This window comes from Chelonoidis abingdonii, chromosome 19, assembly GCF_003597395.2.
Source record: "Chelonoidis abingdonii isolate Lonesome George chromosome 19, CheloAbing_2.0, whole genome shotgun sequence".
Lineage (NCBI taxonomy): Eukaryota > Metazoa > Chordata > Testudines > Testudinidae > Chelonoidis > Chelonoidis abingdonii.
The window spans coordinates 10,826,052-10,851,466 of record NC_133787.1 but is presented as its reverse complement, the minus strand read 5'-3'; the positions used below and the strand labels follow the sequence as shown (position 1 = coordinate 10,851,466).

The 25,415-nt window shown below is 44.4% G+C and overlaps 3 protein-coding genes and 1 pseudogene across 3 annotated transcripts; all 4 read right to left on the bottom strand.

The window, feature by feature from the left end:
• Nucleotides 1-792: 792 nt before the first annotated feature.
• LOC116820831 (ferritin heavy chain B-like) lies at nt 793-3,838 on the bottom strand. The gene is made up of 4 exons (XM_032773529.1): nt 3,737-3,838; nt 2,999-3,145; nt 1,684-1,809; nt 793-948 (listed from the first exon to the last, which is right to left on the bottom strand). Exons 1-4 carry the CDS (start codon nt 3,836-3,838, stop codon nt 793-795), a joined length of 531 nt encoding a protein of 176 aa, XP_032629420.1.
• A 3,801-nt stretch (nt 3,839-7,639) lies between these two features.
• LOC116820832 (ferritin heavy chain A-like) lies at nt 7,640-10,290 on the bottom strand. Its single transcript, XM_032773530.1, has 4 exons — nt 10,189-10,290; nt 8,996-9,142; nt 8,367-8,492; nt 7,640-7,795 (listed from the first exon to the last, which is right to left on the bottom strand). The coding sequence occupies exons 1-4, from the start codon at nt 10,288-10,290 to the stop codon at nt 7,640-7,642; spliced, it is 531 nt and encodes a 176-aa protein (XP_032629421.1).
• Nucleotides 10,291-13,817: 3,527 nt separating this feature from the next.
• LOC116820833 (ferritin heavy chain B-like) lies at nt 13,818-16,150 on the bottom strand (annotated as a pseudogene).
• Nucleotides 16,151-19,898: 3,748 nt separating this feature from the next.
• LOC116820826 (ferritin heavy chain A-like) lies at nt 19,899-25,049 on the bottom strand. The gene is made up of 4 exons (XM_032773523.2): nt 24,948-25,049; nt 22,764-22,910; nt 21,979-22,104; nt 19,899-20,054 (listed from the first exon to the last, which is right to left on the bottom strand). The coding sequence occupies exons 1-4, from the start codon at nt 25,047-25,049 to the stop codon at nt 19,899-19,901; spliced, it is 531 nt and encodes a 176-aa protein (XP_032629414.2).
• Nucleotides 25,050-25,415: the final 366 nt, after the last annotated feature.

The window sequence follows — 25,415 nt, the reverse complement described above, 5'->3', positions numbered from 1 at the left end:
AGACGAGTGGGGTTTAATTTGCTCGTGTCTACACTAAAGAATGAAGAATATTTTAAATGACCCCTTTTCCAGGCTCAATCCCAGCTCCTTGTTACATAGCTGTGGTCATCTTCAGTGCTGCAGAAGCCAACTAACCCACTGTAGGCAAAAGAGTCAGATAGCAACTCTACTCTACATAGTTGTCATAACTAAGGTGCTAACATATTTCAGTGAGGGGCTTCACCCTGCACAAGAGGCTACCAAAAGCACCCTCTGTTGGGGACAAAACTAGACAAATAGAAGGCTATCCCCAATATGGTTTAATAATTTAGTTCCAACTGATTCAGTGTATGACTCCTATGTGCTTATAGACAGGAAAATGTAAGCCTGTTTTATAGCTATTTCCATAAGAAACTGTACCTGAAGCCTTAGTGATGCATCATCTCAGTATGTTTTGATACTTAGCTCTTGTGTGGCAAGGATGAGACCATGTTTCCCCTCTTGTCCAAGCTGGGTAGACTTGCTAAAAACACCCACGCACCACAAAAACAGTACACACCACCACAAAAAACCACACACACACACACAAACTTAGAGCATTTCAAAGTCGTACTCCATGTCTCTTAGATGTTCCCTGTTCTAGAAGAAAGATGCTTCTCATGAAGTAGACTAGAGCAACAAATAAAAGTAGAAACCAGGTTGCTGGACAAACAGCAAGTTTTATTTTGAGGACATACAGATATTGTAACTCAGAAGCAGCTGTAAGAGACAAAAGATCAGGACTGCACTCTAGACGGCTTCAGAGTCTGGAGCTCAGCTGCTCTCCCCCAGGGTGTGCTTGTCAAACAGGTACTCTCCCATGCCATTCTGGGGCACTCCCAGGTGCTTCAGGTTGGTGACATGGTCTCCCAGCTGCTTGATGGCCTTCACCTGCTCCTCCAGGTAGTCAGACTCCAGGAAGTCACAGAGCTGCAGGAAACAGGGAGGGCTATGATGGATTTACACCTGTTCAGACATACAGCACTGCATGGTTTTAATGGAGTTGCCAGCTATGCACCAAGCTGCAGTGCTAGCCAGGTAGTGACAGCTAGTTGCTGTCAGACTTTCAGGGACTTGCATGAGAAGAGCATCTGGGGTCTGAAAGTCTGGGTAGGAGGGTCAAGAAGGCATTTAGCAGCCATTTAGCTCCCACTTACTGAGACAAGAAACCAGTAGGCATTCATGCTACAGTGATGGCTCTTTCAAGTACCCGGATAGATTATAGTAGCTTGATCATACTATAGAAGAGGAGAAATATTGGTCTATGGCTTCCCCCACCTCATCCTATGTCTCTTGTATAGAGACTTTACCATACAAGACAGCTTTGTCACCCCTCCCTTCATGTGTGGCTACAGGGACCAGTCATTTCATGACTTATTTGATCTTGTGACCCTGCCCTCCCAGAACATTGTCTGGCTCATTCTTTTACAGTAGGTTAGGACAGTTGCTTTCCATTTTCTTATTTGCCTCCGTAAGAACCAGAGGGAGACCTATCCATGAATAGGTCAGACCAATTCACTTTTGATGCCCTGACCACAGAAGTCAGACACTCCCTAGTTTTAGAGAGTTCAGGGTCTGCAGAATAAGGATTCTGGACCATGTTCAACATAGTATTTAGACTACAGCCACTCATGAACAGCTATTTATGTCTCCTCCTCCACTCACATGGGGGTCATTCTTCTCTGTAGCCAGCATGTGCAGGTCCAGCAGGGCCTGGTTCAGAGTCTTCTCCAGCTGCAGGGCACACTGCAGGGCCTCCAGGCTGTTGCCCCACTCATCCCGCTCCGGCTTCTGTGCAAAAAAGTACCATTCAGTCTGGTCCTGCCTCTCAACAATTAGTCTCATTTATCCAAAATGCTATTATCTGCACCTCTACATTACCCAGATCCCTTCCTTGTTCCCCCTTCTGTCTTATGTTGGGCGATAGAAAGGAATTTGGATAATGCACAGGTCCAGACAAAAGAGCAGAGATCCCTAAGCAGGACTATGAGGAGGATGACTAGTCCCCAGCTGCATGTAAGGCCACCCTGCTGCTAAATGGCTCCTGCCCCCTCAGTTATGTGAGTCAGGGCCGGCTCCAGGCACCAGCTTATCAAGCAGGTGCTTGGGGCAGCCACTCAGGAGGAGAGCAGTACTTTCAAGTATAGGGCAGCAATTCGGCAGAGGATCCCTCACTCCTGCTTGGAGCGAAGGACCTCCTGCTGAATTGCTGCAGATCACCATCGCAGCTTTTTTTGGGGGGGAGGGGGGCTGCTTGGGGCAGCAAAATCCCTGGAGCCAGCCCTGATCTGAGCTCCCAGTTATCCAACTAGTCCTCCATGCTATTGGATAATCAGCATATAGCTAAAGTCTCCATTCACCAGCACTTGTGTTGTATTAAAGAGGTTTCCTCTCCCAACCCTCAGTTACAGAGAAAGCAAAGCATAACTAAATGCAGGGGAAGGGAAAGAGGATAGACAAAGGTTGTGAATTATAATAATGCCACACCTGCTAGAGTGCTCACAGAAATGTCTATTACAAGGGGGGTGTAGACCACAGTAGAGTAATTCTAGCCCTAGACTTCAAAGAGTTTGACAGATGTGGATGAGAGAGATACACATCTTCTATTTCTGATCCATAGGAGTCAGAGGACACCCTCAATGAATGATATGATAAGTACTGCATAAGAAGCTGGATATTAACAGATCTCAAAGCACATTACAAGAAGGTAGATATTATCCCTATTTCACAAATGGGGAAATTGAGGCACAAAAAGGATGAAGCAACTTGCTGAAGGCCACCCACCCTGGGAGTAACAAAACCAGGAATAGAACCAAGTTGCCAGAGTTCCATTCCAGTGCTCCATTCATAAGTCCTACTGCTCCACATTTTATTCTTGCAGGGCCTGTGAGTCATGTTTATGACACAGAAGAGTTATTTGACTCTTAGAGCTTAGGGCAGAAGTGTGATCCCTCAATCTCCCCTTAGATTTGTTTCTCACCTTGATGTCCTGCAGGACAACACATCCCCCTCGCTTGTTCTGGTATTTCAGGAACTTCTCTGCATGCTCCCTCTCCTCATGGGACTGCTTCTTCAGGAACTGGGCCACATGCTTCAGGGCTATATCATCACGGTCAAAGTAATAGGACTAAGGAAAAGATATAAAATATTAGACATCAGTCATGGGACAAAGATAAACACTTTACAGAAAGACAGTTCCTTCCAATATGCAATAGACAACCTCAGCGTAAGGAAAGTTATCCCCTCTCACTCTTCCTCTGTGAAGAAGGTTATACGCAGAAACTCAAGCATCTCTCTCACCAATTGAAAATTGAGTACTTACATATCCTAATAAAGCCCCCCCACTTACCCTACCAAGGAGCATTACTATTATACTTCTGATACTGCTGCCATAGGGACCACAGGTTTTAGTATTTGTAACTCTTCCTTTGTCTTTAATAGATGTGCTGCATTAGCAATGGCTAGTCCTGACAGCCTTACACCCACAACAGTTATTGCTAGTAAGTGCCTCACAGGTCTCAGCAGTGGCCATAGGGAAAGAGGACAAGAAGTGACTTTTTTTTTTTAAATATAGCTTTGCTATTCTCTTTCAATGGGTGAATTTTTATTAAAAATTGTTTACTTATTAAGGTAATTGTTGGTAAGTGAGTATGTCTATAAAGGGCATTTGCCTGCTTTCTAACAGCTCTAGCCTCTGAAAGAGAGAGGAAACACTCACCAGGGACAGGTAGACATAGCTGGCATACAGCTCCAGGTTCACTATGCGGTTCACAGCAGCTTCACACTCAGCTTGGAAGTTTTGGCGCACCTGAGACTCCATTTCTCTGCCTGAAGACTTTTGCAGTAAAGTACAATCAATAAGCTAAAGCTTAAAACAACTTCTTTCCCAGCACTACTGTACAAAACCCACAACTCCTCAGCCACACAAAACCTGGTCCTCTACAGCTGCTATTAATCGTGTTCAAAGCCAGGTGTGGGTGTGAATGACAGCTGTGGCTGCCCAATGGAAATACCCTTCCTCATCAAGGAACCAGGTGGGGTTGTGGGTGAGGCTGTTTCTCACTTTCCACAGGTAACATGACCTGGTCAATTAGCAGAATGACCCCCTGCAACCTAGGCCCTGAGGACAGGGGAGACAAATGAGGAAAGTTCAACAGACAAATCCAGTTTCCCAATAGCTCTGTAAGGAAGGGAAGGAGGGGGAGTGGGGTGTTTGGAGGACAGACACTATGATGACGGCAGCCAGATAAGTACTTAGATTCTCAGCTTAGGGACATACCATAGATTAGACAAAATACTCTGTGGCGTGCACATCTTTCCTATGACATTTCCAAAGGGAGGCACGTGCCCTTCGGCTATCTGAAATGTTACCTAACACAGCTGGTGTTATATGGAGAACATGGAAAGGACCTTGAGATTTATCATAAGATAGGGCATGGGAGGAAAAGCCAAGATCAGGAAGGTCACAGCAGCAGGGACTGTACTTTTCTTTATGTTTGTACAGAATCTAGCACATTGAGGGTATTACTAGAAATGAATAAACAACAACAAAAACTATAACATGGACAATGGGGAAAACATGGAACTCCAGAGATCCAAAGAGAGAGTGAAGGGCCGGGTGGGATGTGGCATGTAGCAGCAGGGTCATATGAAAGACGGTCACAGAAACAGAAAGCCAAAGGTAAAGCTGAACACAGTTCATAATATTGCACTTAAAGGTGTCAGTGACAATAAAGCGTTTTTAGTGGCCAACTGCAGCATGTTGTTCCATTATTACATTTCCAGGTGATGGGGCTAGCACAGGGGTGGGCTAAGGCAGGCTCCCTGCCTGCCCTGGCCCTGTGCCACCACGTCCCTGTGGCCCTGGGGGGGTAGGGCAAAGAGCTCCACGCACTGCACTTGTCTACAGGCACTGCCCTCTGCAGCTCCCACTGGCTGGGAATGGGGAATTGCGGCTAATGGGAGCTTTGTGGAGGTATCTGCAGGCAAGGATCTGCCTGCCCTGCCCCTTCCCTCAGGGATATGGAACCAGTTGCTTCCGGGAGCAGCACGGGACCAGAGCAGGCAGGGAGCCTGTCTTAGTCTCGCTGCCACCCTGGAGTCACTCCAGCACCAGGCCCCTCCTGCACTGAGCCCCATTGCACCCCAAACCCCTCCTGCACCCCAACCCCTGCCACACCCTGATGCTGAGCCCCCTATTGCACCCCTTCTGTACCTCATACCCCTGCCCTGAGCCCCCTCCCACACTCTGCACTCCCACCCCATGCCCTGAGTCCCCTTGTACATGCCACATCCCTCCTGCACCCCAACCCCTTGCCCCTGCCCTACATTCATGGCCCTACATGCAACTTCCCCACGCCAGATGTGGCCCCTGGGCCAAAAAGTTTGCCCACCCTTGAGCTAGCAGCATAAATATGTAAGCAAGTGTTTTGAAGAAACAGGCAAACCTGGGCTGTAGGACTCCTGTGACCCACCTGCAATAATTTGATATCCAACATTTTTCTTCAATAAAAGACTACATTATTTCCTATCTTCTTTTACTGCCTTTTATTCCAAATAGTTTCTGGTTGCAATATTCATTATACAGTACAGCCCCTTCCCCTTCCGCAACCAGGGCCGGCTCTTCCATTAGGGGACCCTAAGCAGTCGCCTAGGGTGTTGGGATTCAGGGGGCGGCATTTTGTGCGCTCCCCACAGGGCACACGGGAGCTTCCGGTTCCGCTCCCATTGTGCCACTGAAGAAGGACCATCTGCCGAAGTGCCATGGAAAACAGTGGCAGGCAATTGAGCAGCTCAATGACTGCCACTGTCACCTACAGCATTTCGGCAGAGGGTCCTTCTTCGGCAGCACAATGGGAGCGGAACTGGAAGCTCCCGCGGGCCCCTGGGGAGTGCACAAAATGTCACCCCCCAAATTCTGCCTAGGGTGCCAGAAACCTTTGCACCGCTCCTGTCCACAACACACACCCCTTATGCCAGCATCTGTCTGCTGGCAATATATCAGGTCTATCTGCAAATGACTACATTTAAAGAGAGCTAGTGGCAGGGGCTACTGCCTCTCTCAGTTGTCTTACTGATTTTGATTCTCTGCCTTTCACTTCTAAAAAATGGATCTTAGTAAGCAGGGGGAAGAATCTGATCATGGTTCCACTCACCCACCCCCCCCCCGTCAGAAGGTAAAAATGAGAGGAGACCCCTTTGCATTCCTATGCCCACTAGAAGTGGGAAAATCAAACCATGAATTTTCTGAGTAGTTGTAATATCAAATAGTCTCTGTTACATTCAGCCAGTTTGAAAAGCTGCTTATTATGGACAATGTTTATTTGCAGAGCTACCTTGAGCAGGCTCACAGTCAGTGTTGCACAAAGTCACCCTAACACATTGTAGATGCAGAACTCCAGGCTGCTCATTGTCAGCTGTAGTTCAGGTGCAGCTGTAGAAACAGAACAAAACTGGCAACAGCTCATCCCTGCCATTCTTCTGTTTATCCCCTCTCTCAAGCCAACATCTGATTAGAGCCCATTCTTCAGCATCTAAGTATTAAGCCTTCCTGTGAGCTGGCCTATGGGGTGGGGGGGGGGGGAAGGTTTCTTATTAGTAAGTGGAGAAAAGTGTTGAATGCTGTTCCGTACAGCAGAGGGGAGCCTATGGCATTTGGTTTACAGCTATAGTGTCCAGCATGAGCTAATATTACAAGCTAAGCTCAACTCTAAGCATTACAAACAGCAAGAAAGCTAAGCAGGCAGTGGGCTGTCCCTTTACACTCTCCTTTGCCCAGCAATATGGTGCCTGGTTCTAGGTTGCAAGGAAGAGGGAACATCTGAAAATATTGATCCTTGCTGTGTACTTGAGCTCCTCTGCCAGGAAGCTCTAACTGCAGCTCTCAAAAAGCTAAACACCAGAGCCCTGCTCATGTGCAGAATCCATCTATGCTTTAGACTAAGAAAGGGTTGTTTTGTTTTTTTAAAAACAAAACTGTTGCATAGAGCATGTCAGACCTCTTGTGAGACAGTACATGGGCAGCGCTAGCTGAATACTTTCTAGCTGCTTGCAGGAATAGGTTATGTTACCTGACATTCTGCCCAAGCAGAATCCTAGAACAAAAAATTTTCCACTTAGTACCTGCAGCAATACTTGTGAGTACCTCATTGATGCAGGAATACTAACTGAAGAGTCAACAGTATAACCCTCTTGGGTGGTAGCAGAGATCCAGTGTAGCTCTTAAAGTCACTTAAGATACACTTATTTGCAGGTGCAGTAGTTTCTGCATCCTGTTTAGCCAGCACTCATGGGTTAAGACAGCAAAGGATGGGAATGACCAGCTGCGTTGGAGTGTGTTACCTTCCAGGTGTATACTATAGTGGGCATAGGCAAGAAGCATGTTTTTTTATCTACAGTAATTGCTAGGGTACTCACTGGATGTGTAGCTGCTGTTAGTGTGTGTGTGTGTGTGTGTGTGTAGTGTAATTAGTGACACTCATTGAAGCCACTTTAACACACTAAGAAACAGCTGTGTCATGTTACAACTGAAAGTCATGTTTTATTCACAGTATTTAGCTCAATTCTCATTTCCTTTGCATACAGATGAGCCACCAAATCAGCAATATCCCTAGAGTTGAGTTCAACTGCTCTCCTCCAGGGTGAGCTTGTCAAACAGGTACTCTCCCATGCCATTCTGGGGCACTCCCAGGCGCTTCAGGTTGGTGACATGGTCTCCCAGCTGCTTGATGGCCTTCACCTGCTCCTCCAGGTAGTCAGACTCCAGAAAGTCACACAGCTGCAAGAGAAGCAGAGGGTCAGGAGGACTGTGCTGGTTACAGATTTTTGTAGCTCAGTAGTTTGTCACACTTCACAGCTGCAGGCATCTCACGGCATATTCCCCAAGGTGGGACCTCCATTTTCAGGGATAATACTGCCTCTCGTACAGTGTTTGTCCAGAGCAATAGCACCACTGACCTTAAGCCTAGATGAGGTGTCCAATAAGGAATTGTAGGAGGTAGGAACAAGGAACATGCAGAGAGTCATTGTATTAACCTCAAGCAAGGCAAAACACAATCCCAATCCCATTTAAGATTAGAGCTCAAGGAAGATCAGGACATATACAGTCACCTTAATCCAAGACCTAAGAGTAGGGAGAGGCAAAACATAAGCAGAGGTGAAGGGCAGTCCAGGAAGGGTTCTCTCCAGTTCTTGATTTATGGCATGTTTCATCTTCACCTCCACCCACCACACCCTGTAGTTTCTCCTCAAAATGAATCACAACATTCAAATTCTGAACCTCCCCTACTTGTCTCTGAAGGAAAGGAAACAGCAATTGCCATTTTCCCCTTCACTATGGAGTCACTCACATGGGGGTCATTCTTCTCAGTAGCCAGCTTGTGCAGGTCCAGCAGGGCCTGGTTCACTCTTTTCTCCAGCTGCAGGGCACACTGCAGGGCCTCCAGGCTGTTTCCCCACTCATCCCGCTCTGGTTTCTGTAGACCAGCAATAGAATGGAAACATTTGCACTTTTAGAAATGGATCCCTGCTTCCTTCATCTAGGAGAATTACCTGATTTGCTTAGCTCCTTGTTCTGCTGCCTCTCTTGTGGTTCAGCAATGTTATTCTCATGCTTTTGCTTAGAAAAGCAGCATTTTTTTCTGACCCACAAACACTTGAGAATTAACAGAGGGTCACTAGCTGTGCAGTCCTCACACACAAAGGACACTTCAGCCATCGGGAAATAAAAAAGCTACAGTAGTGTCCATTTGAAAACCACAGAGCCTAATACATGCTAGATAAGAAGCAGGAAGTAAGAGTTTCTTATTCTTCAAATGAGCACCAGGACAATGGCCTGATCAGGTAGTAGATTATGGCTCTTTTACAGAGGAGAAATTGATGCTTACCAGCCTATGCAGGTTCACACAGCAAGAAATGCTGAGCTTCTGTCCTAGAATCTTCTTTCTACTCTCCTGTTTGGATAATTACTGACTCTCACCTTGATGTCTTGCAGGACAATGCGTCCCCCTCGTTTGTTCTGGTATTTCAGGAACTTCTCTGCATGCTCCCACTCCTCATGGGACTGCTCCTTCAGGAACTGGGCCATGTGCTTCAGGGCCACATCATCACGGTCAAAGTAGTAGGACTGAGGAGGAGGACAGGAAATGAATGACATACCACAGGAAGTTTCTCACTGAAGAGACTATTCATGTGGCTTTCATTATTCTGGGCAGCAGCTCTTCAGTTGTAGGGAATAGATGCTTCCCCATATCTTCATTGTGCTTACCTACAACAGGAAGAAGCAAGCTATACATCTTCAGGTGAAGCCAGACACAGAAAAGAAAAAGGACTTCTTAAAGGCCTTCCCATACTCCAGAACATACAGAGAACCTAAATCCTTTTACTTCATTCACATAGCCCAGTGCCTCACATTCCTGCAGAACATTCTCAAGGCAAACAACCAACATGTAGTGTTTCAGGGCTATACAGGTGCAGTATTGATTACTGGATTTACAAGTAGGAAAAACTACTTAGAAAAAGACTGGAAGAGCATATCCCTTTTTCTGCCAGATCCCAGCTGTATAAAGTTTGCCAACCAGTGCTAGGTTGTAAGAACCCACAGGTGCTTACAGACTCTTCTTCCCACAGAAAGCTCTAAATTAAAGCCATACCATTAGACAAAAGAATCTAGTTGCTAGTTTTCACCCCATACACTTAACAGGGCTGGGAGTTGTTTGTGCTGTTATATAGACAGATCTTCCCCACCCCATGGAATCATTTTCTGACCAACTTTGCAAGTTACAAATAAAAGGAGAACCATTACTTAACTGTGGCTTAGGAACAAGCAGTTGTCCAGCCTGAAGATATTTCACTAGCCACTGAATTAATAAAGGGAAAGGATTAGTGGTTCAAGAAACAAAGATGAACATAATGACCCTTCTTGATCTTGAAAAATCACAATCTCTAAGGTTACTAGTTTAATAGCTGATCTGCAGACCTCTACAAAGGGAAATTTTTATCTTGTCCTAAAGTTTCTTCAGGAACAGCTACTTGGAAAAGGTACTCAAGGGATTCAACTCAGATAAGAGAAACCTCAAACTTATTTTAGTATGAGAACATGAATACCCTTAATGCAAAACTCACACCCAGTCTTGGATACACAGAAACACTAAAGAAGAGAGAAACACTCACCAGGGACAGATAGACATAGCTAGCATACAGCTCCAGGTTGACCATGAGGTTCACAGCAGCCTCACACTCAGCATGGAAATTCTGACACACCTGGGACTCCATTCCTCTCTTTGTGAGATTTAACAGTAAATTAACTCTAGAATCAAGATGCAGACAACTACTGCCAAAACAAGACCACAGCCTAGGCCCTCACAGTTGCTATTAATGCCCTTCTGAGTCACAGGTGGGTGTGATTGGCAGCTGTTGCTGTCCAATGGAAATCTCATTCACATCAAGGAACCAATGAGCACCAGGGGTGAGGCTGTTCCTGACTTCCCACAGATGAAGGGATGACTCAGTAATATGACTTGACGTGTTACCATGACCACCCCTTTGGTATATGGCAGCCTGACACAGAGTGACAAGCTCAGCAAATAAATCCAATAACACCCTGTGAGGAAGGAAAGGACAGAGGTGTTAGGGGGTGTCTGGAGGAATGTTTGTATAGGTGCTGAGTCACCATGATAATAGAGGCTATATAAATGCCCATACAGAATAGATACACATGAGATTAGATACATGTTCCTTGGCCTGTACATGGCTTCTCATTTCTCGTGACATTTCCCAAGGAACACCAAAGCCTCTCAGGTATCTGAAATGTTGCTTAATGCAACTCCCTGTTCTGTTCTATGGAGGACTCTGAAATCCCCTCTCTGTTCAGATCTGTCTTTAGTAGGCTGGAGTTTCTCACAGGAAAGACTGTGGTAGGAATTTGCAAAAGCTGGAGCATCCCAATGGAGTATAAAAGAGGATTGTGCCTTCTCTCATATTTGTGCAGCACCCCGCTCATTATGAGAACTACAAAGGAAAAAACAACAGCAGAAGTACAACCGGGAGAGGAGAACTCAAGCAGAGCAGTGGAGACCTAAGGGAATTGGAGGGACACAATGGAAGCCCCAGGGATATGGATTGGAGCAGCCTGCTTATGTGAAAATGGCAATGATTCCAACAAGAAAAGCCATCTAACTCTTGTTGTGGCAATGCAAAAACAGAATATCCTGCATCTTAGGGCTGGTCTACACTACGGGATAAAATCGATTTTAGATACGCAATTTCAGCTATGTGAATAATGTAGCTGAAGTCAAATATCTAAAATCGATTTACTCACCCGTCTTCACCGCGTGGGATCGATGTCCGCAGCTCGCCATGTCGATTCCGGAACTCCGTTGGGGTTGGTGGAGTTCCGGAATCGATATAAGCACGCTCAGGGATCGATATATCCCGTCTAGATTAGACATGATATATCGATCCCAGAGCAATCGATTTTAACACGCCGATATGGCGCGTAGTCTAGACGTACCCCCACTTGTTTTGCAGAGGTCTGTTCCTCCTGGCTAATGTCAATGCAGAAAGTCTGTCTGACAGAGCATAGCAAGAAGTGACTGAATACTCAGAAACCCAGCTACAGGCAAAGGTGCTGGGATTAGGGGTGATACCGCACCCTCTGGCTTTATGTGGATTCCATTATATACAGGGTTTACAGTTTGGTTTAATGGCTTTCAGGACCCCCCCCCATGAAACTGTTTCCACTGTCCCTGACTGCAGGATCCAGTTTTCCCCCAAACAGTCACAAGTTCAGGGCCACTGGGAAATCCCTCCCTCTGCCATCCATATTTCTTAACCACAAAAATCTGAAAACAAAATGAAGCATATACTGATAGGTCTTCCTTTCCATTCATTCCTAGGAAGCAGCTCTTAGCATCTGGAATGGATCCTGCTGCATACCAGAGCCACATCAGAGAAGAAAGTGACAGATGACCCTTTGGATAATGCATGCAGCGGAGGGATGTGGGAGTCAAAGAACGGAGTTTCTGAATAGTCTGTAAGGGCAATACTCTATTTACATAGAATCTCTCACATATTAAGCTGTCTTGGAAATCTGTTCCTCCAAATTAAACATAGACTTAAGCAGGATTCCCTTTCTAAACAACTCCAGAGAGACTGGGAGTCACAAAATGTACCTTGACACTGAGTAATGAGTTGTAGAAAATCAGTGACCTTGAACACTGGTGCTGGTACCAGATCTCACACTGGGGGGAGGGGGGCGGCAGAAAAGGCAAAGAGCAACACTGACCCTGTTACTCTTCCCATTATCACAATGCTAGAATAGGAGGCTACACAGAGCCTATCTTTCAATAACCATGTGTTAATCGAAAGCCTCATGCGTCCATGTAGCTCTACGGTGCTGTTACTCCGTGCAGGATATTTGAGGGCAAACAGGTTTCAAGCTGTCACCTTCTTTAAATCTTCAATTGCACCTTCTCTAACTTCTCAACAAAGGTAGTGTAACATCTTCTTCAAAACACAGCTCTCTTTGAGTAGAAAGAGGCTATTCCAAAGGCACCTATCACCCTAAGCCAAGGAAAAAAGCCCTAACAATGGAAACTAGGGGGTTTTTTGTTTGTTTTTTCTTGCTCCTTCCCCTGCTTTGAAGGACAGATGCCCTGAGTGTTTGAGTCCCCCGCCCCCTCTATTCCCCCCAAAGTAATAGTTTCTCTCTTTTACCCTGTCCAAGAGTTCTGTAGTTGTGATCTTGCCACAGAACAAAGGAGCAAGATTGCACCTTTGCCGCCTGACATGTATTTACAATACTAACCTGAAGCAGGTGAGTAGGTACCAGCCAGAGCAAATATACATATAGAGTATCCAATGAAAGGATGGTCTAAAGGGGAGAGATCTCAGAGACCACCCACATGCACAGAGATTTCCTGGCTCAGGCTGCGTATCAAGTATATGCAACAGTGAGTGGGTCTAGCCTCAAGTAAAAAAACTATCTTGGGCCCATGTGCTCCCACAACCAGGGGGTTTCTAAACCTAGTCACAGTGATGGCACAATTTCTCAGCTACTAGGAAGCTTGGTCCACTACTCACACACTTACAGCCTGACATCAGATGATGGATGGCAGTGTTCTTGTATTATTCCCTCTTGTCTTGAGCCTCTACCCAACTCATTCGGCGTGCAGCTCCTCAGGAGAAGAGAGAGTGTTCTGCCTTTCCTTTATCTCACACACACACACACACACACACACACACACACCCACCCGCAGTATCCAGTTATCCTACCCCACTATCCCAACTAGCTAGTGATGGACCATGATTAGTAGTCAGCCTCAGAGGGGCTTATCAGTCAAAGGTATTGACTGTAGAGCACCAGGCTTATACCTATAAAGGACAGGGGTACATTGATATGGCAGCAATAGAGATAGTCCTTATCCCTTTTTGTGGGGCAATAATGGCCTCAAACTACATGTTAAATGGCACACATGCCTATTGTGGGATGCAGCTGCCATTTATGCACATAGGATCCCTTCAGTATGATTTGATATTAAGCTGCTAGTGTTAACAAGTCTTCAGCTGTGACCAAGAAAGTGTGGGCTTGTAGCAAACCAGGCATGGCCAACAGCCATCCATACATAATGTGACATACAGTCATTTCTGTCAAACACTGATGAGTTTAATTAGAGCACCCTGTAAGCAAAGTCAGATGAGCCACAACTGAGCACCATATTTTATTCTCATACATTGCAAATAAGGCAATACAACTATGCACTGGTGAGCCAGTACAGTGGACTGGTTCTACACCATGAAGTTCAGCTGCTCTCCCCCAGGATGAGCTTGTCAAACAGGTACTCTCCCATGTCATTCTGGGGCACTCCCAGGCGCTTCAGGTTGGTGAGGTGGTCTCCTAGCTGCTTGGTGCCCTTCACCTGCTCCTCCAGATATACACTCCAGGAAGTCACAAAGCTGCAGGAGGATTACAAACAGGAGTTAGAAGCACAGATTTTTAGCCATTGCAGGTACTCATTAAATGGCATTATCTTGTGAGGGGACCTCAAGTTCGAGAGACAAACAAGTCTGTCGTTAGAGCTTTCTTACTGTCTGCAAAGAAGCCAGTCTGGATCATGTCCCTAGCAATAGGGGCTGTATGAATTTTGGAAGGTGTCCCATCAGTGCATGAGAAACTGTCCAGTTTCCTAAAGGAGCTGCAGCACAGGGCATGGCCTATGGTGTAGTCATATACCTATATGACAACAGACTGGACTCTTCCTCTCCATCATCTTTATAATAGAAATATTCACCCTTCCACCACACCTTGAGAAAAGAGACTTGGGAAATATGTTCTAACACTTGCCTTTTGGAAGGGCTGCCCTACATAGATCCCCTATGGCCTATGCTGCTTCCCAAATCTACCTCAGTTGTCCTGTCTCAACCACTGTAGGGAAAGGCAGCTGTTCTCCTCTTCTTAGTCACAGTTCGCTCACACAGGGATCATTCTTCTCAGTAGCCAGGGCCTGGTTCAGAGTCTTCTCCAGCTGCAGGGCCTCCAGGCTGTTCCTCCGCTCATCCCACTCTGGCTTCTGTGCCAGAGAATAGATTCACACCCTGCAGCAAGATACTCTAGCCTTGCTTCTCAGAAACAGCATTTTCATTTACAAAGCACAAGTTTTCATTCCTTGGAAGCTGCATTTATTTGAGTTTTCTTTCCTCATGATGGGGAAGATAAAGCAGTTAGGTGCAAGGAAATAGCAAAAGAGAAAAGTTTCTCCTGGCCCCTCAAGGTCTGTCATAGCTCATGTACGCTGTCCAGTATTAATCATTTGAAGCTCTAGTCACTGAATAATGTCCAGCACTACACCAGCTGCTGCAGTTCCAGCCCTAGCCTTTCAAAAAACAAATGTCCTATGTTATGTTATCTTTTCTTCTTCTGCTAACTGAGGCCTCTTCCATCACTGAGAGGCCTATGGCCGATTATGTGGAGATGACTTTTTTTGGCAAGGCCAGCATACCATGTTCTGCGCTATTCCCCTATTACTTAGCCCCTTTCCCTGGAGAGTTCAGACAAGCAGTTCCATTCTTGGATACAGAAATTCTCTCCCACCTGGATGTCCTGAAGAACAATACGCCCCCCTCATTTGTTCTGATACATCAGGAACTTCTCTGCATACTCCCTTTCCTCATGGGACTGCTCCTTCAAGACCTGGAGCACATGCCTCAGGGCAACAGTATCACGGTCAAAGTAGAGAGACTGGGGAGATGTAGAAGATATTAACAAAGACCTTTGTCATGTGATGTCAGATAGAAGGAAAATTTTCCATGGGTAATACACAAAGGGGAAGTTAACTCTAAAGAAAGTTATTCCCAATTACATCCACACAACCTAACCCATCATACTTCTTTGTGAGGTTCATGTTCATAGCAACCTCAGAAGACCTTTTAAGTGCCTGAATTTGACAATCTTCTAGACCCAGCAGGTATACTTCATAGCTCTCCTTGGGAAGCAAAGTATTAAGCAGCATATTCTTTGCATTGATAGAGTTTGTTAACTCCCCCCATAGCCAAATTATTGTGTTCTATAGAAACTGAGATAACCCTAATTAGTTATTTAGGAGTCAGAAATTCCCACACAGCTTTGCATACTCAGCATAGTTAGTTACCATACCAATCCAAAATATTACTAGAGCAACCCTTTTAACTGAAATATTTAAATGGTTAAAGGGAGTCAGGGAGAAGGCTGCATTTTAACATGAATCCCAATAACTGAAGTCAGCTTTGGAAAGAGGTTCTATGAACATAAAGCTCAAAGCATTCCAGTAAGCTGTTCTTTTAACCCCTACCCAACCCATTTGGAACTGACTGCAAGAGAGCTTTCAAGGAGAAGATGAGGCATTTAGCAGGGTGTCAAGTGGTTCTACTATTCAATGTAAAAACTGATAAGTTCTATATTTTAAATGATGTATTACTTAGTAAGTTTTAAAGAAATGGCTTCATATGTCTCTCAAGAACACTTCTATCTCCTTCCTTTGCTCTGAAAGAAAAATAAACTCTCAGCATAGACAAATAGACACCACTGTCATACTGTTCCAGATTTACCACCAGCCTCACACTCAGCAGGGAAGTTCTGGGACTCCATTCTTTCATAAAATAGAAATTTTAGCAGTAAACTAAATCTTAAGATAAACTTCCATTCAAACACTCTTATACAAAATCCCACAACTCACCAACACCACAAAGTCTCTGCTTCCACAGCAGGTTTTAATGGTGTTCAAAACCAGGTGTGGATGTGATTCACTGCTATTGATGGCCTATGGAAACATCCTTCCTTACTAAAGAAATCAGTAAGGACTGTGGGTTAGGCTGTTTCTCAGTTTCCACAGGTAACATGACATGGCCTATCACCACATTTAACATCAGTGGTGTAGGCCACACAGACAGGGGTGACAAATGAGCAAAGTTCAGCAGATTAATCTAATTCCTCACAAGGCTTTGTGAGCAAGGGAAGGAATGGTAATAGGATGTTTGGGGGAATACATTGAGACCCTGTGATGATTAAATTAGATAAAATGCTCTCGGTAGTGTCCCTCTTTCCTATGCCCTCTCCAAAGGGAGGCAAGGGCCCTTTAGTTTTCTGAAATGTTGCTTAACACACCTACTGTTCTATCAAGAACATTTGAAATGGGGAATCACCAGTGAGCAGGAACGTTTCTAGTGGAGTCCCACAGGCAACCGTTTTGATCCTATGCTTTTGACATTTTGAGGAAAGACCTGGAAGAAAACATCACAGATAAAGTTTGTAGATGATACAGAAATTGTGGGAATGGTGAATAATGAAGAGCACAGGTCACTAATAAAGAATGATCGAGATTTCTTGGTAAACTGGATGCAAGAAAACAAGATGTATACATTTGCATTTAGCCCTGTTAAAATACATCTGGAAACAAAGAATGTAGGCCATACTTACAGGATGGGAGATTCTATCATGGGAAGCAGCGACTCTGAAAAAGATTTTGGGGTCATAGCAGATAATTGAACTCCCAGTATGATGCTGTGGCCAGACGTGCTAATTTGATCCTTGGAGGCATAAACAGGGGAGTCTCAGGAAGGAGCAGAGAGGTTGTTTTACCTCTGTATTTGGCACTGGTGCTGGAATACTTTGTCAAGTTCTGGTGTCCATAAATCAAGAGGGATGTTGGAAAAATTGGGAAGGGTTCAGAGAAGAGCCACATGACTTATTAAAAGCCTGCCTTATAGTGATCGACTTAAAGAGCTCAATCTATTTAGCTTTACAAAGAGAAGTTAAAAGGGTGATTTGATTACAGTTTATAAGTACCAGAGAAAGGCATAGACATTTCTAGTAGTGAAAGGTCTGACATGATCCAGTGGCTGGAAGTTGAAACTAGACAAATTCAGACTGGAAATAAGGTGTACATTTTTAACAGTGAGTAATTAACCACTGGAACAATTTCCCTCACTGACAGTTTTTAAAATTGAGATTGGATGGTTTTCTAAAAGATGTGCTCTGGAACTTATTCTGAGAAAGTCCCATGGCCTATGTTATACAGGAGGTCAAGCTCACTGATCACAGTAGTCCATTCTGGATCTATGCATCTATAAATCCCCACTCGTCAGATCCCTGGAAAGGACCTGAAGTTTGACATAGATGAGACTGGAAAAAGCCAAGAGCAGAAGGGACACAGTTCAGTATTAACTCTTTGGAGCAAGGACTGTGCTTTTTGTTATATTTGTACAGAACCTAGCACATTGTGAGCACCACCAGAAATAAAACAAAAATAGAACATGGAGAACAGGGAAAACTAGAAACTCCAGAGGCCTAATGGGAAAGGAAAGGACTTGATGGCAATAAACAGCAGCACAGGCCTAGGAATATTGGCAGCGGTGGTCACAGGAACAGCAAGTAGCATTCGTGGCAAGGGTAAAACCAAACATGGCGCATCCTATTGTACGTGAAGGAGGCAGCGGATAATTACAGTGTGTCTTCCATTATTAAATGTCATGCTGGGGCCAGAAGATGAAATATATGAGGGTGTTTTTAAAAACAGGCACAAGTCCCATGACCCACATGCAATGATTTCTCACATTCTTTTTCTCCAGTGAAAGGCAATGCCTTGCTACCTGTTTTATTCAAAACATTTTATGGGTGCACCTTCAAAATGTCATGCACTGTTGGCACCTGGCCTCTGTCAGTGCAGGAGGTCTGTGTGGGAGTGAATGAATTTTAAGAAACACAGGGACAGGGGCCATTGTCCCTCTGAGTTGTCACACTGATTTTTCTTCTCTTCCTTTCACTCCTAAAAAAACCAACACAGGTTTTAGCACAGAGGGGGAAAAGCCTGATCCTGGTTCCTTCCACAATCACACCAGAGGGTAAAAATGAAAGGAATTCTCCCCACTTCCCTTGGTGAGCTGATGCACAGTGGAAGTGGGTAAATCAATTATTGAATTTCCTTAATAGCCTATAACACTAACAGTCCATCTCAGCCAATATTCAACCAGCTTGAAAATCTGCATTCCACATTTTTAATATGAGCAAAGCTAAATCAAAGGGATCAGGATCACAATGTTGCAAAACAACATCCAAATACACTAGGGCAACCAAATTTCTGCCAACCCATTATTTATCACCTGCAACTCTTCTGCTGGAGCAAAGATTCCTGGGAAGCCCAAACTGTCCTAACTAGCCTCTCCTGTGAAGGACAGTGATGGAGAAGGTAAGGGAAAGGAACAAAAACTAGCAACATCTTATTACCAGCATTGGATCAGGGCCCCCCTTAAGTGGCACTAAACCCTTATGAAGCGTTACACAATAGAAAATAGAAATTTTGTAAAGGTTTCTTGTTAGTATCTATATCAGTGAGTTTAGCTGTCTTCTTTCTAAGGAAATAAAAGACAAGGAAGCCATGGCATTTACCCCATGTCAACAGTGGCCAGCGCAAAGGTAGCTACTACAAGCCAAGATCGCTAGTCTTTCATACTGATGCCTTAAACACAGTTACTATTTCTCACCACCTATATGGTGCCTTTTTAGACATGAGAACTCAATGCTGAGAACACTGCAGAGATGATCTTTGAACACATTCAGCCTGGCATGGTACCTCGGTTCTCATAAATCCAATGCCAGAGCCCTGTAAACAGGAGGGATACCACTGTGCTTAGGAAAGGTTTCTCCCTCCCTTCAACTACAGCTTTCCAGGTAGCTTCTGACAAAATAGTGTCTCTGCCCATTGCAAACTGCTGCTTATAGAAGTCAGGTGGCAGAACAGTCCTGGAAAGCTCTATTTGAGAGACACTAGACTACTTCCAAGGGATACTACTATGTGGCATCATTCTGCCTAGTAAGAATCTTAGAGATAAGAGATTTTCCATACACTATCTGCAGTGATGTGGGGATGGGGGAGAGAGAATCTCACTGGTGTAGAAATACTGCCTGGAGAGCCAACCATATGGTAGACTTGAGTGGAAGATAGAGATAGGTTGGTTATTAAGTGACTATAAAGAAAATAAGCTCATTTGTACGTGCAGTAGTTTCTGAATCTGTTTAGGGTAGCAGTTGAGGGATAAGACAGGAAATGATTGAGCCTTCAACTATGATTGAGTGTTACGTTTCAGATTCCTGCTGAAGTGGGTATAGTCAAGAAGCATATGCATGTTATTAATGTGCAGTAGTTAGAGCACTAATGGTATTTTGAGTTCTATTGCCTGTACGTACAGCAAAACTATACATGTAAGCCAGTTCATTACAGCACACAGTAAGGCCAAAAAAAATCAAGTTACAACTGAAAGTCAATTTTTATTCACAATATTTAGCGTTCAGTCAATTCATCTTCTCTGTGCACAGAGGTATCATCAAGCTAGGCAGTATCTCAGAGTGAAATTCACCTGCTCTCCTGCAGGGTGTGCTTGTCGAACAGGTACTCTCCCATGCCATTCTGGGGCACTTCCAGGCGCTTCAGGTTGGTGAGATGGTCTCCCAGCTGCTTGATAGCCTTCACCTGCTCCTCCAGGTAGTCGGACTTCAGAAAGTCACATAGCTAGAGAGAGAGAGAGAGAGAAGGAAGAACAGATATCACCTGTTCTGCTGTACTGTCACTTGATGTTTAAGTGATTGTGTAGAGAGGATGAAAAATTGGAATTTCAGTCCTATAAAAAGTTTTGTTACTTCCACATTTCATCCCAACTTAACTGCTAGGCAAGATTCCAAGGGAATAAAATATGAGGAAGAAAAAGAAAAAAGGAAAAATCAGAAGAGCTCTATGTTTCTGAAAGAAACAATATTAATGGCAGAACACCACAAAAAAAAATCAAATGCACAAATACAAAATGGGGAGTAGCTGGCTAGGCAGTTGTACTGTGCTGCTGAAAAGGAACTAGGAGTTATAGTGCATGACAAACTGAATGAGTCAACAATGTGATACAATTGTGGAAAAAGCTAATATTCTGGGGCATATTAACAGAAGTGTTGAGTGAGAGACGCAAGAGATAGTTGCTCTCTTTACTAGGCCCAAGCTGCAGTACTGTGTCCAGTTCTGAGTGCCACACTTAAAGAAAGATATGGCTACACTGGAGAGAGTCCAACGGAGAACAACAAATATGATAAGAGGTTTAGAATACTTGACCTATGAAGCAAGCTTTAGAAACTGAGCATGTGTAGTCTTTAGAAAAAGAGGGAGTGAGCAGGGATCCATAACAGTCTTCAAATATGTTAAGGGCACTTATAAAGAGGATGGTGATCAATTGTCATCCATGCCTACTGAACACAGGACAAGTAGAAACAGGCTTAATATGCAGCAAGGGAGATTTAGGTTCGGTATTAGGAAGAGTTTTCTAACTGTAAGGATAGTTAAGCCTCGGGAAAGGCTTCCAGTGAGGCTGTACAATCCCCACCATTAGAGGTTTTAAGAACAAGTTGCACAAACATTTGTCAGAGATGGTCTAGGTTTACTTGGTCCTACCTCTGCAGAAAGAGCTAGACTAAATGACCTTTAGAGGTCCCTTCCAGCCCTACATTTCTATGATTTAGCTCTAGATGGAAACCTCAAAAAAAAAAAAAAAATTAGAGTTTCCTAATCAGGACAAAATTCCAAACCCATACCCCCAATTCAGAAACATGCAGCATCACATTTTGGCTAAGTTTGACATGGAACCTGTCTGCCTGAGCTGCTGTGGTGTTTCATGGGAGTTGGTGTTCTGGTGCCACATGCCCCCATTCTCCTCCATAAGCCTGAGAACCCAATCAGACATTCCATGAATGACACACCACTTTGATTCAGCCAGAGAGAAAATGGGTGTACCATGTGAGTTGTAGCATGGACAGAGCACCCTGCCAACAGATAAGAAGGGGGATAGGAGTCACCTGCAGCCCCATGAAGCTCTATGGCAGTTCAGGATGAGAGATTGTGTTACAATGACCCAAAAGTTAAATTGTTCAGATTTCCTCACACACACTCCCAACAGAAATCTGAAAGATATTGGTAGAAAGATGTTTCTCCAATGGAAACTTTTCAGTTTTGTAGAAACCACATTTTCCATCAAACATCATTGACAGAAGATTCCTGTCTTGCTCCAATTGTGGACCAGATCCTCATTTAGTAGAGGTCACTTTTGACATCACTTGTCAAATCAGCATAGCTCCATTGAGGACCTGGGCCTGTTTTTCAGTGCAGGGTTGAGTGCCAAGCAGCTTGTTCATGGCCAGCTACATAAGGAGAGGTATTGTGTCAATGTGTCACTGAGCACTTGCAGTTAAAATGCCCTTCATTTTGTGAGATTATCATTACATGGTGGAACTGCTAGTCAGGGAATCTCAAACAGATAAATGTCTTCTAGTTTGAAAGATTCTAAATAGGCCAACAGCCACTGTGGTCATATTAGAAATCTCCCACTCCCTGCCCAGAAAAGGTAGTTTATGTTCCCATATACATCTCCGCTTCAGTCTCAACTCCCACTCATACTCACATGGGGGTCATTCTGCTCTGTAGCCAGCTTGTGCATGTCCAGCAGGGCCTCGTTCAGAGTCTTCTCCAGCTGCAGGGCACATTCCAGGGCCTCCTGGCTATTCCCCCACTCATCCCGCTCTGGCTTCTGTACAAGCCCAAACAGAAAGTTATGTGCCCTTTAACAAATGGACTTCTAGCTTCACTTACTGAAGTCTGTGTCTTCTGTAGTATGCAATACCTCTGTTTGGCCAAGCCCCACTGCTTCACTTTCTATCACCTGTGTGCCTCACTGTCACAGGGAGTTCATTCCCCTCACTGAAGCTTTCACTGGGCTTTTGTTTAACTTGTTTTCTTAGTTATTCCTATTTCAAGCAATATGCCTCAATGCTGTATCAGATTGTGGTAACACCAATTAGAGCTAAAATCTGCTGCCAGCTTCTTGCACTGGTAGACCTGTATGACTATCAACTTGGCAGAACATTTACCTTGGTATTCTAAGCCAAATACTTCCTTCAAACCACCACCTCTTTACCACAAAGATTAGCTGATGCCAGCCACCCCTCTCCTCCAAGCGAGGACACTAGTACTGTACATCTACTTCTGAAGCCAATACCTCGTCAGAGAGCTAGACAAACAGGTCAGCTAGCTAACTATTTAGGGAGCTGTTACTTGAGCTCATCTGTCATATTCCTGTATGAGTCCATCAATTACAGCCAAAAAACATACCTAAAACAAATACTTAGACTCCTGTTTTGCATGCTTATTTCCAGAGATCCTTCTCTTGCACCCGGATTGGTTTCTCACCTTTATGTCCTGCAGGATAATACGTCCTCCTCGTCTGTTCTGGTATTTCAGGAACTTCTCTGCACGTTCCCTTTCCTTGTGGGACTGCTCCCTCTGGAACTGGGCCATGTGCCTCAGGGCCACGTCATCACGGTCAAAATAATAGGACTGAGAAGAGACATAAGAGATCAATGGAGCCAACTAGAGCTATAGAGGAACTATATATTCTATCATCTGTCATTAGACGAGTGTACAGCTACCTGTTTAATGCCATGTGTAATAAGGTGTGTACGTAATAGACATGGTCTGAACACCAGTGCAGGAATTGCCCGACTCTATAAAATCTGTGACCCATCCAGTAGCTAGCATCAGTTACTTCAAAGGAAGGTCCAGGACCCACACATTAGGCACAGGTGATGCAATCTGCCCCCTCATGGATGTCTCATTCTAAAACTAAGAAGAGGTTTTCATCCTGTCCAATACTTCTGTATTAACTGTTCTAACTCTAGATATTCTTGTTACCCATGTAACTATCCAATCCCTCTTTGAATATTAAAAATATTCTTGGCCTTGACAACATCTGTGGTAATGCATCCCACAGCCTAATTACACATTGTCCCCCATCTCCATACAAGGACACACTGAACTGCTCAGTGAGCAGATACCTTCACCGAGTTATCCACAATGAACACAGCCACGCAATTTTAAAAGGAACTGAAACATTAAAGTGCAGTAGAGGCATATATTCTTAGGTGATTAATACAATGGGAATTACAGTTACAGATGCTTCCCCACTACTGACTCTGCTCTAGAGCTACCTCAGATTTAGAGCTCTCTTTTCCCTGCTTCCTCCTCCACACTCAGTCTAACCACCTGCTTGGAAGCACAGAATAGCTACAGTGTAACATGAGAGATGCAGTTCTCTATTCCAGGCTCCCAGGGTGGACTACAACCAGGGCCGACTCCAGGCACCGGCATTCCAAGCAGGTGCTTGGGGCAGCAGTCCGAGTGATTTTTCCCCCCCAAGCAGCATGCCAAATTGCCTCCGCAGACAGCAGGGGCAGTCTGTGTGCTGTTAGGGCAGCACACATGTTTCCATGGTGGTGGCAATTCGGCAGCAGCTTCTATGTTCAGCTGTGCGCAGCAGCACAGCTTCTGTCTTCCTGCTGAAGACAGAAGCTGCCACTGAATTGCCACCACCGCGGAAACGTGTCTGCCACCCTAACAGCGCAATGACTGCCCCCGCTGTCTGTGGCGGCAATTCGGCATGCTGCTTGGGGCAGCAAAAGCTGTAAAGCGGCCCTGACTACAACACCCATGAGGCACCAAGGCAGCTCAGGCAGATGCAGGTCGCTGTCAAACCACCCTGAAACAAAACATTTTGAGCATCCAGGCAAAATATTGTAGTGTTTCCTAATTGAGGCTTTTCGTTCTACAAAAATTTTACAATTCCATCCTGATTCAAGATAAAAACAAATGTTGAAATATCAATTTCTCCTCAAAAGAATAAAATTCTCATTTTCAAACAGGTGTGCTGCCTGGAAACTGCATGCTGCTAGATAGTAACAATATACAGTTCAAACCTAAATTATACTTGTAACTGGATAGCATTTCCCCTCTCTATATCTATAAGCTCCCCATGTTAGAAAGAAGTGCTCAGTTTTTAGGCTACATATTTTTCAGAAGTTATAGGAAAACTGGCCTAAGTGGAGCGTAAAGCAATAAGTATATTGGGGGACTACATTAATTAAATTAGAAAGATCAGAAGGACTGTATGTCTATAGTTTGCTTTAGAGTCAACCAAGAAGGACTTACCATGTCTGTCTGCCCTATTGATATTTGACAAGTATAGACATCAAGTATGACAAGACATTTAGGCTTGTGTCTTGGAGGATAACTAGGAATGATGCACAGAAATAGACCGAATATCACAAAAGACTTTTGACAAGATTTATCAATCTGTGGAAACCACGATTTAGGGCTTTGAAAGCTGTACAAACTAGCCACCAAATTTTAAAAAAAAAGTACTATGAGAAATAATCCAGATTTAGCAGAGAGATTGAACAAGTCTTTTCCCACCTCAGTACTTAAAATAAATAAATAAAGCAGCTTCTAAGTTTTGCCCCAAACAGCTACAGTTCAGAGCATTGCTCAGGAAAAGAGCTTTCAGAAGTGCTTCTGTTTTAAACCATTAGGCATACTCACCATAGAGAGATATACATAGCTAGCATACAGTTCCAAGTTCACCATCCGATTGATAGCAGCCATACATTCACGATGAAAGTTTTGACACAACTGGGACTCCATTACACTACTACTCATAGCTGGATATAAATTTCAGTATAAACTAACAATTTAAACACCACTGAAGCCAGAGTCTGGGTTACATTCCACATCTGGCATTAATACTCTCCAGAGCAGGATGAGTGTGCTTGTCATGGGCTCTCCAACCAATTGAAATGTCTCCCCTCATCCAGGAACCAGTCAGCATTCTGGGGATGGTTTGTAACAGAATTGCCGCAACTGAGCAGATGATTCAGTAATACAGAGCACCTGTTGTCCTGTAACTTTAGAGGTTTATTGATACTTTCTTAGAACAGCATAGTCACTACAGGAAGATCTCTGGTTTTCGTGCAAAGAAAGTGGGTTAGTAATTATACCCAATTTCCCAAG

Bases quoted from the DNA above. Each gene is read 5' to 3' on its own strand.
- LOC116820831 (XM_032773529.1), bottom strand. From the start codon at position 3,838: ATGGAGTCTCAGGTGCGCCAAAACTTCCAAGCTGAGTGTGAAGCTGCT. The intron at 3,146-3,736 runs GTGAGTGTTTCC...TCTTTTCCTTAG, and splicing joins GCTATGTCTACCTGTCCCTG to TCCTATTACTTTGACCGTGA. The intron at 1,810-2,998 runs GTGAGAAACAAA...TTTTTTGCACAG, and splicing joins TTGTCCTGCAGGACATCAAG to AAGCCGGAGCGGGATGAGTG.
- LOC116820832 (XM_032773530.1), bottom strand. From the start codon at position 10,290: ATGGAGTCCCAGGTGTGTCAGAATTTCCATGCTGAGTGTGAGGCTGCT. The intron at 9,143-10,188 runs GTGAGTGTTTCT...CCTCCTCCTCAG, and splicing joins GCTATGTCTATCTGTCCCTG to TCCTACTACTTTGACCGTGA. The intron at 8,493-8,995 runs GTGAGAGTCAGT...GCTGGTCTACAG, and splicing joins TTGTCCTGCAAGACATCAAG to AAACCAGAGCGGGATGAGTG.
- LOC116820826 (XM_032773523.2), bottom strand. From the start codon at position 25,049: ATGGAGTCCCAGTTGTGTCAAAACTTTCATCGTGAATGTATGGCTGCT. The intron at 22,105-22,763 runs GTGAGAAACCAA...GGGCTTGTACAG, and splicing joins TTATCCTGCAGGACATAAAG to AAGCCAGAGCGGGATGAGTG. The intron at 20,055-21,978 runs GTGAGTATGAGT...CTCTCTCTCTAG, and splicing joins CAGAGCAGAATGACCCCCAT to CTATGTGACTTTCTGAAGTC.